This window comes from Ictalurus furcatus, chromosome 1 (assembly GCF_023375685.1).
Source record: "Ictalurus furcatus strain D&B chromosome 1, Billie_1.0, whole genome shotgun sequence".
In the NCBI taxonomy this organism is placed as follows: Eukaryota; Metazoa; Chordata; class Actinopteri; order Siluriformes; family Ictaluridae; genus Ictalurus; species Ictalurus furcatus.
In genome coordinates, this window is record NC_071255.1 from 31,545,484 (window position 1) to 31,566,925 (window position 21,442).

The following is a 21,442-nucleotide window of genomic DNA, read 5'->3' on the forward strand; positions in this document are numbered from 1 at the left end:
CATGCTGCCAGAAATTTGCACCGCGGACCTCAAAGTCCAAACTCATTATGTGCAGTGTTGCCTCTCACCTGGGGCGATGAGGGGCCCGTCTGCTGTACACGAGCTCCAACTCCCCAAAGCTTTCAGCCAAACACTCCCAAAAGTGCACGCACGCACGCACACATGCACGCATGCATACACGCACACACACACACACACACACACTTAATAGGGCATGGATTTCAGACAGATCTAATAAACTCACTATGGAGACAAGAGATGTATTTTATATAAGGGAAATGTGTTTAAATCTTAATGACCATGATACTGGAATCTTTCGTTTATCATGTTGCATTACTCTTGGGCTACAGCTAATAATTATTTTGATAATTAATTAATCTATAAATTATTAATTCATTAGTTGGAATTTTCTAGAAATATCACCAAACACCGAAACTATTTATTTGAAAACATTTCTATATTAATGCAGCATTTTAATTAACTAACACTACTGGAGAACTCAATTAAATATCAGGTCACTAACATCAATACATTCATGACATTTATCAGCTAATCTATCATAGCATAAGAATATTATCAAGTGCAATCAAATCAGACACCCAAACTAATGCAAGGTCACAGTATTACATTCCCCCCCCCCCCCCAGTTCTTTTTTCTTTCTTTTTTTGGTGTAACTATTGTAAGTAATAGACTTGAATTTCAAACCCTGATTTGTTCAATTATGACCATTCAAATTTAAAATGAAGTCCGACATCCACTGGCTACCTCATTAATTGAAACACTTCTGCTGCTTGCTGTCTTTGCATATGATTGCACTTGATCATATATGTTATTGTTTCTATAGCAACAGCTCATACAGCTCATACATGGAACTTCTATGATGGATGCGACACATAATGTACAGTGAGAGTATTAATAAACTGATTTTTTATTAATAAACTGATGTGTTGTTTAACAAAGAAAACTATATAATTGGTGACCTGGTCACGTTTTTGTCACTTTAGGACATGTTGAAGCAACTTAAGGAGTCTCTGTTGTCAGCAGTTTATAACAGTCATGGTGCTTTGCGCACACACACAGAGACAGAGACAGAGAGAGAGAGAGAGAGAGAGAGAGAGAGGCTGATGTGGGAATAATTGTTTATTGTTGCGTTAATGTAAGTGAAAAAATGAACTAACTTGTCTTATGGACATTATATCGAACTATAAACTGTTAAAATGTGTGATATACAGTATTGTGCAAAAGTTTTAGCCACTCTTGTTTTTTTTAGTACAAACTTTATTATAGATTTTTATTTTATGACTTCTACATTACTGAGTCAGTACAAAAACATTTTAGATTCCCAAACAGTTTTCCAAATGTTACAGAAAATTGTCTGTATGTCAGTAAAGAATGTAGCATATTACATAAAACACCACTTTTCAGACAAAAACACAATGAAGGCTGCTGGATATTGCTGCAAAAATAAGAAGCGAGTGCGACAGTCAAACTTTCCAGAAGAACCGTGTCTGGTTCTGCAAGATGCTCAATAACACTTACAGCTCATTTCTTATAAAACTGCACAAACTGTACCCGAGAGTACTAATTTCCTTTTTATAAAGCAAAGGGTCGTCATACCAAATATTGACTTTGTTTCATTTATTACTGTTTCTGCTCTTTACAGTATTTTGAAGGCATCTTTGCTTTAAAGCAGTTCTCTTGAACAGTACTGTATCATTCTTTAATAAATTATTAAACATTGTAATCATTGGCAAATTACTGCAGTATAACCAGAATAGCACACCACCCCGGTGGTGTGTGTTACTCCTAACTTATTAAATTAAATTGTTGTAGCCGTAGTATACTCATAAAAGAACTGAATTCTTTCATGTGAGATACAATCCCAATTCTGAAAAAGTTGGGATTGTATGGAAAATGCAAAAAAAACAAACAAAAAGAGTCATTTGAACATTCAATTCACCCTGTACTGTATTGAAAACATATTATTAACACGTTATTTGATGTTTTACTTTGTGAATTTAATTTATTTTGGAAAATATACACTCATTTCAAATCTGATGACTGCAACACACTCCAAAAAAGTTTGACAGTTGACTGTTTACCACTGTGTAACATCAGCTTTTCTTTTAATAACACTTATTAAGCGTTTGGACGCTGAGTGAAGACACCAGTTGGTTAAGTTTAGCAAGCGTAATTTTTCCCCATTCATCCATTACGCATTTCTTCAGCTGTGCAACTGTACATGGTCTTCGTTGCCTTATTTTGCGCTTCATAATCCGCCACACATTCTCAATCGGAGACAGGTCAGGACTGCAGGAAGGCCATGCTCACACCCGCACTTTCTGCTTACACACCCATGTGCTTGTAATCCGGGCAGAATGTGGTTTGGCGTTGTCCTGCTCTGGATGGCAGCATATGTTGCTCCAAAATGTGTACATGTCTTTCTGTATTAATGATGCCCTCACAGATGTGCAAGTTATCCATGCCATGGGCACTAACACGCCTTCATACCATGACAGACGCTGGCTTTTGGACCTGACGCTGATAACAGCTTGGTTCTTTTCCTCTTTGGCCCGGAGAAAATGACGGTTGTTTTCTCCAAAAACTATTTGAAATGTTGACTCGTTAGACCACAAAACACGATTCCACTGTGTTACTGTCCATCTCAGTTGAGACAGAGCCCAGAGAAGTCGGGGACACTTCTGGACATTGTTGATGTATGGCTTCTGCTTTGCATAGTAAAGCCTTAACTTACATCTGTGGATGCAGCAGCGAATGGTGTTGACTAACAAAGTTTTACCAAAGTATTCCCGAGCCCATGTCAGGATATCCATTACAGATACACGCACATTCAGAAGTGGTTTTCGGCCTGGCCCTTTATGCACCGAGATTTGAATCTTTTAATTATATTGTGCACTGTAGAAGGTGAAATGCCCAAAATCCTACCGATTTGTCTTTGCAGAATGTTGTTCTCAAAGTGTTGGATTATTCGCTGACGCATCTGTTGGCAGATTGGCGAGCCTCGACCCATCCTTGTTCTTGAAGGACTAGGGCTTTTTTGGAGGCTCCTTATATACTATGATTAGACGATTGCCTCACCTGTTTCACATCACCTTCTCATTTCAACTTGCCACATCACTATTAGTCCTAAATTGCTCCTGTCCCAACTTTTTTTGGAAAGTGTTGCATGCATCAATTTCAGAATAAACGTTTACCTTCAAAAAACTATGCCACTGATTAGTGATTGACATCAAATATCTTGTCTTTATACTTTTTTTTTTTTCAAAGAACATTTACAAATCACTCCTCTTTGTTTTTATTAGCATTTTCCATACTGTCCCAACTTTTTCGGAATTGGGGTTGTATTTTTTTTTTTTTTGGAGTGTTTGAATACATTTGCATGACAAATATGCGTCATCTCTTTATTCTCATCATCATCTTCTATGTCTATAAATCATACTGTACACTGTACAATTTGCACTGTTGAGCTGGTATGTGCAACATTCTAACCACTAACACAGCCAGCTTTAAGATACTAGACTTATCCCTCAGCTCATCAAGGTCAGACAACAAGGCTATAAACTTTTATTTATATTTAATCAGGTAATAGAACGTGAACTTGTGTAGGAAAGCCAATGTTGTAATAATGTTGAGGAGCCACAGGTACTGTCAGGCTGTGAGTGCAAATTCTCTTAATTGATTCGGGTTCACAAATCACGGCCCTATCTTATAGCACGTTGGTTAGACAGGGTCATCTTAGCGAGGGCTATACTTATTATGCACAAAGACAGGTTACGGTCAAAACCTGAAAACTACAACTATGACTTGTACAGGACATAGAACTAGGAGGAAAAAGGCAAGGAGGTAGAAGAAGGAACCTACAGACACATGTACAGAAAAGCCAAGCAAACTTCTTATGTGAATTTTAAATGTGTGTTATACACGTGTCACTCATTTTTACATGTAGTACATGTTTCTCCCCCCATGATTTTAAACACATAATTCATTCATTGTGATTTTTTTTAAACGATTTTTTTCTTTTTTTCCCACAAATTTGCATGTGATATTGTCTTATAATTCATTGATGATTCATTGTTCATTGATTGATTTTCACGTAATTTTTCAAAGGATGAATTTATTTTCACGGAATTGTTTTTTTTACATGATTCATTTATTTTCTTAACATTTTCTTTTTGATTGTTTCATATGACATCTATTTTCACGCGATTTGTTTCAAATGATTTTTTCCCCCAGGATTCATTTTCCATGTGATTTTCATATGATTCGTCATTTGAACATTTTTTCAACATACAATTTTTTTTTCCAAATGATTCATGTATTGATTTATCGATTCATTTATTGTCACAAATTTTTCTTCTTTATCACACATTATTCGCACGGTGTCAGACGGTGTTCACTTGCCTTCACAGGTGCAGTTACAGTGCAATGTTTTGCCTAACACTGAACTGCACATGATCTTATGTGAAAAACATATGATTATGTGTGACATTTTCCCAGAAGTGCATGGAAACTAGGAGACTTAATTATTAGGCAGTGAGAAATGTTTGAAATTCAACTTGCAATGACAACACATGCATGCAAGATACAGAATCTCTCTCTCTCTCACACACACACACACACACACATCCTCAGGGCTGAAGGGGAACGAGGCTCGGCAAAGCGTCAAGTGTCTATCAAATGTGGCATCTGCTGCACCAGATTTCAAGCACCACATCCCTGATGCATTTAGAGCAGCTATGTGCATGTTTTATTAATTTGAAGGAATGGTAATAACAACAGCACAAAGCAAACATGTTTATCATTCACACTGGAAGAAGAACATATTTTTTCCAGGATATGAATAGTGTCAGAAATCCAAGTAATTAGGGAGTTCAGTGTATTTGGTGCTCTCCATATCACATCAGGGGACATGCAGCCACAGCCATCCGTGACCAGGAATTGGAGAGAGAATAATTGGCCGTGCTCTTCAGATGGCAGTGCTTTCTCCTCGACCTCAGTGACAATCACGCAACAGTAAGCTCATATATACAGAATAGGGAAGTTCGCACTCTTCTCCACTGTGCAATCTTCATATGAAATCACTTCACAGAGATATAGTGGCTTCACAGGCGGTAGCATGTGGCCCTTTCATACTCATAGCTACTGTATTACAGGAGACGTAACTAATAGGTGGGAATCAAACCAAAGTGTCAGACCGAAGACAAAATTCAACAAAATTCATGAAACTCAATTCACTGGAAAGGAGGAAAAGGAGTTTGCAGACAGTAGTCCTTAATTTAGTTTCACATCATGTTCATCTAGGTCAGTGGTCACCAACCCTCTTCCTTGATCTACCTCCTTGCAGGTTCATCTCCAACCCAAATCTAAACACACTTGTTTAAGGTGATCAAGAACTTCTTAAGGCTTCTAATGAATAGATGTTCATGTGGGCATGATTATGGTTGGAGCTAAAGTCTTCAGGAAGGTAGATCTCCCGGAACAGGGTTGGTGACCATTGATCTAGATGAACTTTGTCTTGTGAATTTCCAAATTCCCCAGTGCATGAGCTAAGAGAAAACAAGGTGTCGGTCTGCCTCCATTTTCTAAAATAAATAAATAAAAACGCAAAAAAATAAATAAAAGCACTGCTAATTTATGAGTATCGCCAGTGGTCAAAGTCCCCAGATTATTAATTCAAGTAAAAATATAATTAATAATCTAAATAAATCCTTTGGAGGAAAAAGGTACAGCTTCAAATTTTTCACTCAAGCTGAAGTAGAAAAGTAAAAAAAATCATTTATACATTTATACCTAAACTTACTTAAAGTATGAAAGAAAAAGTACAAGAAAGATTCACAAAAGAAAAAGATACGCCAAATCACACACTGATTTTAGTCACTGATGGTAAATTAGTGGCTCCACCAAGGATCCAAGAAATGCAGGAAAACATTAGCTAGGGCTAACTAACAACATCTTTATTACTAATCTCTCAAATGTTAGCTAGCATGATGATAACTCTGACCATAAAACTAGCTGAATGCTAATAACAACCATACTTGCGACGGTTCAGAAATGGTCCATGGCTATGTCTTTAGGATATCTTGCTTTCAGACTTGACTCAAGTCTCTACCCATTTGTACAAGTCCATCATCATGGCAAGTTTGTTTTCACATGGATGAATTCCCTCTGAACCATGGATCAGCTTGACAACTTTATACTTCTCTTCTCCTGCATGTGAAATCCTTGCTCAATGATTCTCATTAATGTTTATTTAGTTGATATTCATTTAATTAGTGTTTCTTTACTTTTGTTTGACACTGATTAACAGCTTGAGTAAAGCTGTTTGTTCAAATATACTTTGTGTGTATAGATAAAATTACATTTTTTAATTATCATCGCTTGTGTTTGTAATTATTTCTTCACTCAAATTCATCTAGAAGGTTTTCTATTTCCTCTGAAGATCAAAACAAATGTCTCCCTCTCACTTTCAGTAAGCTCTTTTATCCTGGTCAGGGTCGCGGTAGATCCAGAGCCTAGCCCAGTAACACGGGGTGTGAGGTGGGAAATACACCCTGGATAGGATGCCAGTCTATTGCAGGACAGCACTCAAATACATTCACAAACTCACTTAGACTTAGGGGGATTTACGCCGCCACGTCGGAATTACCGTAATTACTAAATGACAACCCGGATGTTCTACTCTGAGCTGTTCAGGTTCTCGGACTCGGGATTATGTGTTTTATATGCCAAAATGAATCCGTGTGAGATGTTGTTGTTGACAAAAGCGAAGTACATAATTACAGCAATAAATCACATTTTATCATCCAGAGAGAGCTGCATGTGTGAGTCTAGGAATACTGACGAGCACAATAACAAACCTACTGTCAGATTTAATGACAAGAACACAGCCTAATTTGAGTAATCAGTAGACAAAACCACAATACAACAATTAACAGTCGTTAGGCAATTCCTTATTATTAAACGTATAGTTTATTTAGCGGGAACCTTGGGGTGACTTCTGATGACAGCTTGACCTTCACAGACCACATTTCAACAACTACACAATCCTGTAGGTTCATTCTGTACAACGTCAAGAGAATCAGACCCTATCTCACTGAACAGGCTACACAACTCCTAGTCCAGGCTCTTGTCATCTCAAAACTGGACTACTGCAATGCACAACTCCTGAGTCACCCAGCCAGCTCCATCAAACCCCTCCAAATGATTCAGAATTCAGCCCAAAAGAACCCATGTCACACCCCTCTTCATCTCACGCCACTGGCATCCTGTAGCCTCCCGTATCAAATTCAAGGCCTTGATGCTCACCTACAAGACCTTGTCTGGATCAGCACTGCCTACCTCAACACTCTCCTTGAGGTTTACGTTCCCTCACGCAATCTGCGATCAGTTAATGACCGACGCTTAGTAGTGCCTACTCAGCGTGGCTCAAGGTCCCTTTCCAGAACCTTCACACTAACTGTGCCTCAATGGTGGAATGAATTTACAACCTCAATCCGGACCAAAAAATCTGTCACTATCATCAAAAAACAGCTAAACACCTAACTGACCCCTAAAATACTAACCCCCACATTATTTTAAAAATAAATAAATAAATAAATAACGTACTCTGGCTCTTGCACCTCGACTCTGCGCACTTTGCTTCTCTAGAACTCAGTTATAAATCTTGTATAGTAGCACTACTTGTATTGTTCTCTGCTTGATATATCGCTTTGCTTGTATTTCCTCATTTGTAAGTTGCTTTGGATAAAAGCGTCCGTTAAATGAATAAATGTAAATGTAGATGGTTATCCAACTCTGTGCTAGCAACATTAAACTGTATTGTACATCTTTCATTTATTTTCAGATTAATCTTGCATTATTAAGACATTAATAATAGTCAATTATATGAATTATTATGCAGAAATATTATGAGATAACTACTTGACTACGTTTTACTTCTGAAGGCGCTGCCATTTTGAGTGTTTCCACATGATGTTGCAGCAGCCAGGTGGTACAAGCTGGAGCTCTCAGAAAATTCCTAGTTTACAAGTTGCAATTAAGAGTTCTATGAGGATGTGAACGCTTTTTACAAGTTGGAATCTCGTAATTACGACGTGGCGTGAACGCAGCTTTATTTAGTCAATCTACCTACTGCTATGTTGGGGGGAGGGGGGGGGGGTGTTTGGGACAAAACTAGATAACATGCATGGACAGTAACCTGAGCTCAGGATTGAACCTGGGGTGCTGGAGCTACAGCTGTGAGGTGCCAATGCTACCTGCTGTACCACCATCCAGACAACATGCTTCTCTGCTCCTAAATGCCTGGCCTCGAGAGTGTTTGCTTTCACACAAGATTGGTTCAATCTGTATCCAAATTCACTTTTAAGTGAACCCTACTTTTAAGTGGACCAGAGATCAGACCCAGATTGGAAAATAGCTTCCCTGCTCAAACAAGTCAAACAGGCTCTCTGTAAAAATAGACTTGGATGTGGGAAAAAATTGTGTAAGAAAATGCAGGAGTATTGAATGTTGTTTAATTTAAAAAAAAAATGATCCTATCCACGTGAACACCTTTCATTGACATTATTATTAATATAGATAATTAATGCTATGCCTGTAATAGATCTAAGCTAAATCTCACACACTGACACACACACACACACACACACACACACACACACACACACACACACAGAATAAAAAGAAACCACCCATAATGCTAATGAAATTCAGTGTAATTCAGCCAACCTTTCACTCGTATCTCCCCTCATACAACAGAGGAAGGCATAATACCTGAGTCACACACAGGTTTTTTCTTTTTCTTTTTTCATGACAGAAAGACACACACACACACACACACACACACACACACACACACACACACACAAAAGTCTCTCTCTTGTATCAGCAGATGTGACTATAGAAACTGACTAGGTTGTTTGACTTTGATGGAAATGGATTCAAAAGATAAATACTTGGTACAGGCATAACAAATGAATGGACGGATAAATAAATAAATAAATAAATAAACAAATTGCGTTTTACCTTATCGTTGAGAAATGTCAGAACGTATTAATATGTAGCATCGTGCACAGTTCTCGGAGACGATTCTGGGTGACTCCAAAAGGAGAGCGCTGCACTTTATCATGCCAGTGCAGAGCCGCTGGTGATGCTATCTGCACCGCCTGACTAGATTCCATTAAACACGGCTCTGCTCTGTACATACTGGGAAGTGGGCCGATCCATGAGTATGTGCAGAGACAGAGAAAGAGACACAGGCACAGGTACATGCCTGCAGTACTGAGAGTATCCGAATCCACAATATCATTGTTCTCAGAGTAGCCTGCAGGCTCTAGGCTCGTGTTATGGGGAGATTAAGAGACGAGCCACAATCATACATCGGCCTGTGTGTGCACTTACTCTCACAGCCCTGAGACCGAGACGTGCCGAGGGCCAAACAGACTTATATCTCCTGCAGTCTTGTCTGATTACAGGAAAATTTACCATTATACCCTCCATCTGCCATCTGCCACAAGCTATCTACTGTCTGCTTCATATCTGTACATAATAGTTCACTTAGTTCTGCGTTTGGATTAGACCTTAAGTGCATACCTTGGGTCCAGAGTGACCTGTGATTTCATTTCCTTCCATCTACCTTGACTTTTTTTCCAGTTACCTCAGCTTTGCGGTTTTCCTCAACTTTGTTTTTAAAATGTGCTTATATACTGCCCAAAAATGAACCAAAAAAGTAATCTGATTATAATTCCTTGAGCATGTGAAATACATTTGAGCATGTGAAATAAGTGATGTATGACTATGTATGATTAGTAGACATTCAATTCAATTTCAATAAAATTTTATTTGCATAGCGCGTTTAACAATGGACATTGTCTCAGAACAGCTTTTCAGAAATATATAAACACAGGATACAGATTTTAAGTGTGTGAATTTATCCCTATATACATACATACATACATACATACATACATACATAAAGTGCATCCGGAAAGTATTCCCAGCGGTTCACTTTTTCCACATTTTGTTATGTTACAGCCTTATTCCAAAATGGATTCAATTCATTATTTTGCTCAAAATTCTACAAACAATACCCCATAATGACAATGTGAAAGAAGTTTGTTTGAAATCTTTGCAAGTTTATTAAAAATAAAAAAACAAAAAAGCACATGTACATAAGTATTCACAACCTTTGCCATGACACTCAAAATTGAGCTCAGGTGCATCCTTTTTCCACTGATCATCCTTGAGATGTATCTATAACTTGATTGGAGTCCACCTGTGGTAAATTCAGTTGATTGGACATGATTTGGAAAGGCACACACCTGTCTATGTAAGGTCCCACAGTTAACAATGCATGTCAGAGCACAAACCAAGCCATGAAGTCCAAGGAATTGTCTGTAGACCTCCGAGACAGGATCGTATCGAGGCTTAAATCTGGGGAAGGGTACAGAAACACTTATGCAGCATTGAATGTCCCAATGAGCACAGTGGCCTCAATCATCTGTAAATGGAAGAAGTTTGGAACCACCTGGACTCTTCCTAGAGCTGGCCGTCCGGCCAAACTGAGCGATCGGGTGAGAAGGGCCTTAGTCAGGGAGGTGACCAAAAACCCGATGGTCACTCTGACAGAGCTCCAGCGTGTCTCTGTGGAGAGAGGAGAACCTTTCAGAAGAACAACCATCTCTGCAGAACTCCACCAATCAGGCCTGTATGGTAGAGTGGCCAGACGGAAGCCACAGCCCGCCTGGAGTTTGCCAAAAGGCACCTGAAGGACTCTCAGACCATGAGAAACTAAATTCTCTAGCCTGATGAAACAAAGATTGAACTCTTTGGCCTGAATGGCAAGCGTCATGTCTGGAGGAAACCAGGCACCACTCATCACCTGGCCAATACCATCCCTACACTGAAGCATGGTGGTGGCAGCATCATGCTGTGGGGCACAGACATCCTTGATGAAATCCTTCTCCTGAGCGCTCTGGACCTCAGACTGGGGCGAAGGTTCATCTTCCAACAGGACAACGACCCTAAGCACACAGCCAAGATAACAAAGGAGTGGCTACAGGACAACTCTGTGAATGTCCTTGAGTGGCCCAGCCAGAGCCCAGACTTGAACCCGATTGAACATCTCTGGAGAGATCTGAAAATGGCTGTGCACCGACGCTCCCCATCCAACCTGATGGAGCTTGAAAGGTCCTGCAAAGAAGAATGGGAGAAACTGCACAAAAATAGGTGTGCCAAGCTTGTACCATCATTCTCAAAAAGACGTGAGGCTGTAATTGGTGCCAAAGGTGCTTCAACAAAGTATTGAGCAAAGGCTGTGAATACTTATGTACATGTGCTTTTTCAGTTTGAACTTCCTTCATGTTGTCATTATGGGGTATTGTTTGCAGAATTTTGAGGAAAATAATGAATTTAATCCATTTTGGAATAAGGCTGTAACATAACAAAATGTGGAAAAAGTGAAGCGCTATGAATACTTTCCGGATGCACTGTGTGTATATATATATATATATATATATATATATATATATATATATATATATATATATATATATATATATATATACACACATACATATATATATTAGATATGCAACGATGTATCTGATAATCGGTACTGACCGATAAAGGCTATTTTTCCCCGCTATTGGCCGGTAGTTTAAAAACATCCGATGATCAGGGCCGATTGTATCCTGTCAATCAAAAGAGGGCGGGAAAACACATTGATTTCGTGCTGTGTGTAAAGATGATGTCTTTTTTGTGGAACGATGATAAAACTGCAGTTTGTAAGCTCTGTAAGTTCTGCACTGCTAAAACTTTACACCAGACGTTAGCAGCAGCAAAATCGAGTCTACTAACCCACCCCTCCAACCCCCTCATTTAGATTTACATCAATTAGATGTAAATCTAATTGATTTAAAACAATCAATTAGAGACAGAGTTCTTTAAGCTTTAATTCACTATATCAGAATTCCAGAGGGTTGTTAAATTATTACATTCTACAACTTGACGGTCTCGTTATGCACCAAGTTGATGGTTACTTTAAAATCCAAGCTGACGGTCTAGTTAAACACCAAGTTGCCTGTTTCTTTAAAACACTACTTGACTGTCTCGTTAAACGCCACGTTGAATGTCTCTTTAAAACCCAAGTTGATTGTCTAGTTAAACACCAAGTTGCCTGTCTCTTCAAAACCCAAGCTGATTGTCTCAATAAATACCAAGTTGCCTGTCTCTTCAAACAGTCTGGAAGATTCCCGAATTTATGTGATGATATTAGAGGCTTCTGATTGGCCAATTCATAAATATGGCCAGTCATAATTAGGAGTTAATGAGAACGGTATTTAAGGGCCTATCTTTAGAGCCAGTGTCTTTTTGCCCTTGATACCATGAAACGAATCCAAGCAACTCAGCTACGAACTCAGAAAAAAAAATGTCTACCACAATTTCCAAACAACTGAAGGTACAAAGAGAAATCTGCACAAACATTTGTAATCAAATATAAAAACCATGGGACTACACATGGGATGACACTGCATCATTCAGGAAGGAGACATAAATGAACTTAGAGTAAAACAACAAACTTTGGTCTGAAAGGTTCAACTAAACCTCAAGACAACAACAAAGGAACTGGTGAAGGAGTCAGAGGCATCAGATACAAAAAATATGTACTTAAATAGCTAACTAGCTGTGAAATGAAAACGTGTCTGGACAGCAGATTGGAGCTTTTACTTGCCTGGTGGACTAGCCAATATTTTCCTTCATCACCTCTTAACTCCTCCAACTAAGGATGTAAGGAAAAGAATGCAAATAAAAAAAAGACATAGTTAAACTGTGACTGTTAGTTTATGTATTCTCTGTATTCTACATCTATTTCCTCCTCTATTTTTGTCCTATTGTAATTCTATTTCTTTCATGTTGCCCACTTCCTGGTGCATTGTGCTGTTTTACATAGTCACCATTGCTCATTTTACATGGGGACAAAATGGTGGGAGTGTATTTAGTGCATGCGACCATGGTTTCTTCTTTTTGTCGATTTCCTTTTATTTTTCTTTGCTCTTATTTGTTCTTCAAAATGGAATAAAAGCCTATACACTGATTAAATCCATTATTCAACTAACAATCTACTGGAAACAAAAGCAGCTTGTTTCACACCGAGTGTGCTATGCTATTGGGATTACAGTATTTATCATAAGTGTTGTGCAATTTCACAAACATCTGGCATGCACTGGGTTGAAATTTGGGACAATTCTCAGTGTACAATGGGGTTGCATTAATCATTGTACTGCAGTTTAAAGCCCATCATTCTTTTGTGAGATCAACACTGAAAAGATTCATCTTCAATACATTGTATGCATGTATCAAATAATAAATATAAGCCCCTTTTAATATCTATATTAGTGGCTGTCTGTTTGGTTTAGTTAAAACTTTTTTGTGCAAATCTCCAGGAAGTATCTATTAGGTTTCGCCGATCACTGACTATAGCTTAGGAGTGACAAAGGAAGTGACTGGCTATTATACACTGTAAAACCGGATAGTTCATTTAACTCAAAAAATTTGAGGAAACTAATTGCCTCAAAATTTTTTACGTTGATAAATCAATTTCGTTAAGCCAAATACAGTTAAATATAACAAAACTTTAACTTAAACTTTGTAATTTAAATTTAATTGTTGTTATATTTAAGTGTACTTGGCTTAAAGACATTTATTTATCAACTTAAAAATTTTGAGGTAATTACTTTCCTCAATTTTTTCGAGTTAAATGAATTTATCCGGATAAATAAATGCTAGACAAGAGATAAATGCTAAACTACTCCCTCTTTTTTTTAGCCCTTCTATTATCTTTGGGGTCAGTTTGACCCATTTAACATTTCTAAATACATGATTGAATTTTTTTTTTCTTCTTATTTACTGACCTTTCCTAATTTAATGGGGGCAACTGGGTAAACATAAAATCAACATGATGACATGTTTTCAATGTCCTGTATACATTTTGTAGCACCAGTGTTCTTTGGAGTCCTTTTCACCCCAGGCTGTTCTAGCTGTATAAAACATATAAGAAATATAATTTTTTTTACACACATTTGTTTTGGTTGTTTTGGATGATACTGAGGTCACTATAATATACAATTTTACAATCTGCAAACAACTAACATAACATAACATATCCTAACATAACCATATCTGTAATATTGCGAGAACCACTGATTCACAGGACATGAGGGAGGGAAAACATATCCTACTAGAATTTTGATAGAGGAGGGTGAAATATAATTCTCTCAAGGACGTTGATAGTTCACCCAACATAGGAGAGGAGCTTGCACAGCAGCCTTCTAAACCATTTCTCTTGCTGCTCTGTGGGCCCTCTCTTTATGCTCTCTCTCTCAGTTGAAAATGACCTCTAATAAAGGTTTAGTCTCTATGAAGTTTTCTTTGACAGTGAAAAGGACATAGAGGAGAATGTGTCTGAGACAGAGGATAATGTTGAGGAGGACCCTAATTATGAGGCATCCTCCTCTGATGAGAATGAGACTCCTCCTGTTGTCTCTCAACAACAGCAGACACATTACCTTCTAAAAATGGAAATATTTATGTTCCCTCTCCCCACTTAAACGACAGAGTAGGCTCAATGCTGCTAATGTCATAACAATGGTTCCAAGCCCCACCAGATGCACTGTCAGCCATGTCCAAGACATAAAATCAGCATTTGAGCTCTTCAAAACACCATCAATCGATGGAATACTCAAGATGACAAACTTAAAGGAGAGGCACGTGTATGGGGACAACTGGAAAGATTTGGATGTGACCCACCTCATTTTGGAAGGAGTGTACAAGACAAAAGGAGAAGCAAGAGCATGCCTTTGGAATGCTGACAGTAGAAGGGCAATATTTCCAGCCACCATGTCTCTAAAGACTTTCCACATTTTCTCCCGTGTCATACACTTTGATGACAGAGAAACAAGGCAGGGCCGATGAGAGCATGGGATAAGTTGGTTCAGCGATTACACTTTCTTTACAACCCAGGCCCCCACGTCACTGTGGATGAATATCTGATTGCATTTCATTTATTGGACAATACATACCAAGCAAACCGGCCAAATACAGTATCAAAATATGGGCAGTATGTGATGCACAGTCCAGCTATGCTAGGTGTACACTGGTAAATCCCCTGGGGAAGCACCTGAAAATGATCAGGGCATGAGGGTGGTATAAGACATGGCTGAAGGACTGAATGTCCATAACATTACATGTGATCATTTTTTTCACATTGTACACTGACTTAATACCTATCCTTGATAACCGAAATTGTTCTTTGTTTCAAATGTTATAAATAACAAAAATCTGTAGTTAGAAATAATAATACAAAATCACTAAAACCCCAAAAAGATATTTCTTTCCAATTTTAGGTCAATTAGGGAGATTTTATGGTGATTTGCATATTTTTCCATAGTCGTACAAAAGGTATTCTGGATGTACTGTATATGGGGTGGGGAGTTATGTTTTATTTAAAGGGTAATTTAGGTAGTGAAAAAAGAAACAATGTACCTGACCCAAACTTGGGTAAAAATCATATTCTGGAGATTTAAATTGCTGGGGTGAAATTGACCCCAAGGATAAAAGATGTAAAATAGGAGCAAAACAGGAGGGTTAACAGCACACCTCTCTCAAGGTCACAGCTATAACATTATTGTATGAAGGACAGGCAGCTATAGCAAATGCAGATATTTGTCCAAATAGATATTCACTGACAGTCTGCCATTGACAGTCTAGATGCTCAGAGTAAACATGTCTACACAGCAAATAGTAGTGACAGATTTCAACAAAAAATTGTCGAGAACTCTGCCATGGTTCAATTGCAGTAAGAAAGTGATTTGACCCTGAATTGATCCGACTGCAGGACGTGAACAAACGTGCCAAGTATTTTGAATTATTGCAAGGAGATGCACAACTAACCAATGAGCAGAACTGTAGAGCTACAGAAACGTTCTGGATATTTGAATTGATGAACAAACCACAGGTTTGTTTAACTTCCATTTTGCTTTGTTAAACATTAAACGGGGAGTAATTGTAGGTAGGCACTAAAAGTTGTGAGTGGGGAACTTAAGCAATGTCGGAGCACGCATGCCATATGATTTGTAAGAGGAATTATTCAAGCTAATTATTTGGATTTGTCACTTTAACCTGCCATGCTTTTTTTGCATTGTATGGAGAAAAAAATAAATGTCATCCAATGAGACAATCCCATGACAGCAGCACAATGCATAAAGTTATGCAGATACAAGTCAAGAGCTTCCGTTAATGTTCACATTAAACATCAGAATGGGGGAAAAAGTGATCCCTGTAACTTTGAGTGTGGCATGGTTGTTGGTCCCAGATGGGCTTGTTTGAGTATTTATGAATCTGCTGGCTGATGTCCTCCCAAAATCTCTAGATTTTACATAGAATGCAGCAAAAAACAAAACAACAACAAAAAACATCTAGTAAACGGCAGTTCTGTGGTTGGAAATGGATTGTTGATGAGAGAAGTAAAAGAAGAATGGGCAAACTATTTAAATCTGACAGGATGTCTACATTAAATCAAATAACCACTCTTTACAACCATGGTGAGCAGAAAAGCATCTCAGAGTGCACAACATAAACCTGTGCCAAATGTAATCTTGGATTCCTTTCCTTGGCTGACAGGAGTGGAATCCTTCTTAAGGTTTGTCCTGCCATATGATTGGCTGATTGGATAATTGCATGAATGAGCAGTTTTCTAATAAAGTAGATGGTGAGTGTATATGGCTACTGTAAGATGTTGTATCTTTGTATTCTTATTTGTGTTTTAACTCATTGTGGGCTTTAAGATAAGTTCAGGTTCAGAGGTGGCGGTGGCAGTGGCTGTGGCTCAGGTGGTAGAGCGGGTTGTCCACTAATCGTAGGGTTGGCGATTCGATCCTTGGCCCACATGCCTCTACATGCCAAAGTGTCCTTGGGCAAGACACTGAACCCCAAGTTGCTCCCAATGGCAGGCTAGTGCCTTGCATGTGAGTATGGAAATTCAAGTTATTCAACTGCTATGCAAAAAAAGAACATGATTTCCTTTCCCTGTTCATGGTTTGCTGTATCTTGATTCAGATAGTAATGTTGCACAGATGGACATGACGGTCTCAGAGTCTAGCATAACAAATTAGACTAGCAGGTCTCTCAATGCCGTTTTCAAGTACAAGACACTTTCCAAAGCTGTCCTCACAGTATTCCCCAAATGTTCTTGCAGTGACAGATAACTCAACATCACACCTTTTTCAGGTCCTCATCAGAAAAAAAAACACACCACTTTTTTCCCTTTTGTAGCAAACACAAAAGTACTATCCATGCCTACAAAACACAATCAAAATCAAACGTGGCCTGCATCAAAAGCAAGCTGCAGGCTGTGAGAAACCTCTAAAAGAATTATCTGAATAAAGCACCTGGCTGAGTTGATACACACATGGTAGACACACTCACCCAGCGGTTGTCCTGCTATGATCCGGGCATTCTCGCCAGCGACGGCGGCCCGGGCGTTCCTCTCACTCATGTACTGGACGAAGGCGTAGCCCTTGTGAACGGAGCAGCCCACGATTTTGCCGTACTTGGCAAAGATGACTTCTATGTCGGCCTTCTTAACGATGGCTGTGTTGAGGTTGCCAATAAAGACTCTGGAGTTGAGGGAACGTGGGTCATTCTTGTTGGTCACGTTGCTTGTCTGACTCTTACCAGTCATCCTTTTCTGATGGCTCTTCTAAAGTGCAAACACACACACACAAACACACACACACAGAAAGGCAAATATGAAGAAAGCCAGTATTGCATGCCCAGTGTGGCCTACACTTTTGCTGTGGACAACAAAGCACAATAATTTACACAACCTTTAAATGACCTATGAATGAATTAATGAATGAATACTCCTGCAACTGCTTCTAAAAATGTGAAACCCTGTTGAAACCTTATCAGTACTGTTATAAGCTATTATAATACAATAACTAAAGATGAATGACTGCATGAATGCATGGATGAATTAATGATAACAGATACCACTTAATGATTATGTCAGCTTGCCAGATAAACCAATGATTCTGTTTAAACAACCTTAATAGGTTGTAAGTAATGACCACTAACTGTGGAAAGAAGTGCTTGTATGGTAGTTCGCTGGCTAGGTAACTCCTGTAACTCCAAAAGTTAACAAAGCCATTTTTGTTAGCTAACAAGCTAAAGCCCTTACAGTAGAAGTGACTAGTGCCTCACTTATGCCGTAGTGCTGTTGGATATATATGTGCAGGACTGGTTTCAATCCCACTCCACATGCTCACAAATGAATTATAACAAATATGTCCCACTTCAGCACAAGGTTTGACCAATCCTTCCTGCTCCCAGACATATTTTTGATTAGTTGAGCTAACTTGGTTCTGTTTCCCAAAATATAAAGATACAGTTGCAATCAAAATTATTCAACCCCCATTGCAAATCAGGTTCACTGTCAAAATATACAGACTTTCAGCTGTTTACAATGAACAAATCAAACAAAAGCAATTTAAATAGTTCACCATAACGAATGCTTCAGGTGGTTTCCCCAAATTCAACTGAAAATGCAACTTATAATGACTTCTCCAGTTTCAATATTATTCAATATAATGAATAGAATCCCTCACAACAGCACAAATATGCACAACAGGTGTTGTTTCAAGCAGACCTGAAGCAACTAATCAAGGGCTTCATTAGTTGCAAAAGGTGTGCTTCAGCTGGAAAACGTGAAATAATTGAACTGGCTAGGGGTAGAAAATTAATGACATACCTGGATGGGGCAGAAAGGGGAAGCGATCAATGGCTGCAGCCAGATTTCTGAGAAGGCAGGTTGTGAAAAACCCTCAAGTGACTGCAAAAGACTTGGTGGCAACAGGTGCTGAGGTTTCAGTGAGCACAGTATGGCACGTACTAAACGCAGAAGGTTTCCATGCTAGAATTCCAAGATGTACACCACTACTGACCCAAAAACATAAGAAAATTCGGCTCAAAATCATATAAATAAGCCACAGAAGTTTTGGGATTCTGTTCTGTGGAGCAATGAAACAAAACTGGGACTTTTCGGCACGATGGATCAGCTGTATTTCTGGAGGAAGAAGGATGAAGAAAGAACACTCTGTCCACAGTCAAGCATGGTGGTGGCTCGGTGATGCTCTGGGGCTGCTTTGCATTCCCTGGCACTGGAAACCTGCAGCGTGTGGAACGCAAGATGGATTCATTGAAGTATCAGGAAATCCTAGGAGAAAACTTCATGCCGTCTGTGAGGAAGCTGAAGCTTGGGAGTCATTGGACCTTCCAACAGGATATTGATCCCAAGCATACCTCAAATTCCACCAAGGCTTGGTTACAGAAGAATTCCTGGAAGATTCTACAGGGCCATCACAGTCACCTAACTTGAACCCCATAGAAAATCTCTGGTGGGATTTGAAGAAGGCGGTTGCAGCACACAAACCCAAGAATATTACTGAACTGGAGGCCATTGCTCATGAGGAATGGGCTAAGATTCCTCAGGAACGCTGCCAGAAACTCTGCATCTCGTTTGCAGCAGGTCATAACAGCAAAAAAGTACTCTACTAAGTACTAAAAATGCTTCCCATGAGGGGGTTGAATAATTTTGAAACTGGAGAAATCATTTTAAGTTGTATTTTCAGTTGAATTTGGGGAAACCACTTGAAGCATTCATTGTGTTGAACTATTTCAATTGCTTTTGTTTGATTTGTTTATTGCAAACAGCTGAAAGTCTGTCAATTTTGACAATAAACCTGATTTGCAATGGGGGTTGAATAATTTTGATTGCAACTGTAGAAGTAATTCAAACCACAGCAACTCTGACCCGAATAGACCAGGTGCTGAAGATGAATAAATAAAAGTTAATAAATATATAGGTTAATAAATATGAGTTAAGCCCAATTTATACAACAGGTAGTTCTGGTCCACTAATTTGTTGGTCGAGCAATATTGCACTTGCAATTGTGTGGTTTATACTGAACATTGGTACGGCTGTGATCAGCCAGAGGCCTTGTGCCTATGGCCAAATCACAGCCATGCCAATATTCAGTATAACTGCATTTTTGCTCATATGATACTGCTTAAGTACTCCAGATGCTGCAAGGTATCCAATATGCTCCCATGTTAACCCTTTCTCACAATACACTGGGATTCCATTGCACCGGCAAAATGGTAATCAACTTATCTGATATTTTCAATCAGTATAAACAAATTAACTATTTTAATCGCTGCAAGTCTGTTATAAGATTTGTCAGGACACTGCTGGGTTTCTGTGCATAGAGTAGCATGACTCTGGTTTAGCTGCTGGTGAGCAGGGCGATGGGAAATGTGAAGGGATGAGCCCCCTGCTGGGCAAACAATTCACAACTCTCCACAATAACATTGGTACAGAGATAAAACAGACAGCACAACTAAAGCTTTTTTGATCGTAAAACACTGTATACAACTGCCATAATAAAATTATAACATTTAAAGTAGGCTAGATAAAAAAAATTTGAAAAAAAGATTAAAGCCCTGAGTGTCTACTTTCATATGAGCCATTAACCACTATGGTGGAGTGTGACATCAGAAATAAATTCAATGCTGAACACAGGCTCCCCAAAACAGGTGCAAATTCCATTATTTGGCCTCTGGTAAAAAAGAGTTAAGTGTTTTTTTCTTCTTTTCACAAGCTTCATGTTTGACCACCTTCTCCTGCATGTATTAGAGTAAATAACACCTATTCCCATGAAATCACTAGTTCCCATGCTCATTCCCATATGTTCCCAGACCCCACGACCATTCCCATGGGATCCGAGTCCCAATGCACACTTCTTCCATGGGTAAAAGTGATATTTCAGCCTCAAAATAATTAAAAAATAAAACATGCATTACTGCTACTGTACATAATTAAATAAAGTTGATTATCCCTGTCTGGTAGTGGCAGACAGAGTTTATTACTCACTATGAGGATGACTGCTGATGCAGGACTATAAATTGAAATACTGTATGTGTATACTGTATGTGGTGATTATGATCATTTAATGCAGACTATTAATATTAGCATATATATATATATATTAGATTATCAACATGGGAAAAGTTATCTGCACACACAATGGCTCCCAGTGAGTAGGGGTTATTTGTTATTTTAAATGACTCATATTCACCTCCTATTGTACATGTCTTATGTTGTAGCACTTCCATGCATATTTTCCAAGTCACTAAGTTCACAATAATGATAGCCTTTCACTTCCTGAGTTAAATGGTGGCTTTCACAACCCACTGAGCATCCTTGTTCCTCAATTATTTTTGAAATATGAAGTCACGTGGAAAATAATTTCACCGATTATGTCAAATTTGCATTGGTTTATAGTGTATACTTTTATTTCTGAAGTCC

The 21,442-nt window shown here is 38.6% G+C and overlaps 1 protein-coding gene across 1 annotated transcript in view; it reads right to left on the reverse strand.

Annotated features, from left to right (window-relative positions):
* The window catches only part of LOC128614662 (RNA-binding Raly-like protein), a 110,685-nt gene extending 92,832 nt beyond the window's left edge, over nucleotides 1-17,853 (reverse strand). The window contains exon 1 of the mRNA XM_053636198.1: nucleotides 17,503-17,853. Coding sequence (XP_053492173.1) covers nucleotides 17,503-17,758 — 256 coding nt within the window. The 5' untranslated portion in view covers nucleotides 17,759-17,853. The remainder of the gene's footprint in view (nucleotides 1-17,502) is intronic.
* Nucleotides 17,854-21,442: the final 3,589 nt, after the last annotated feature.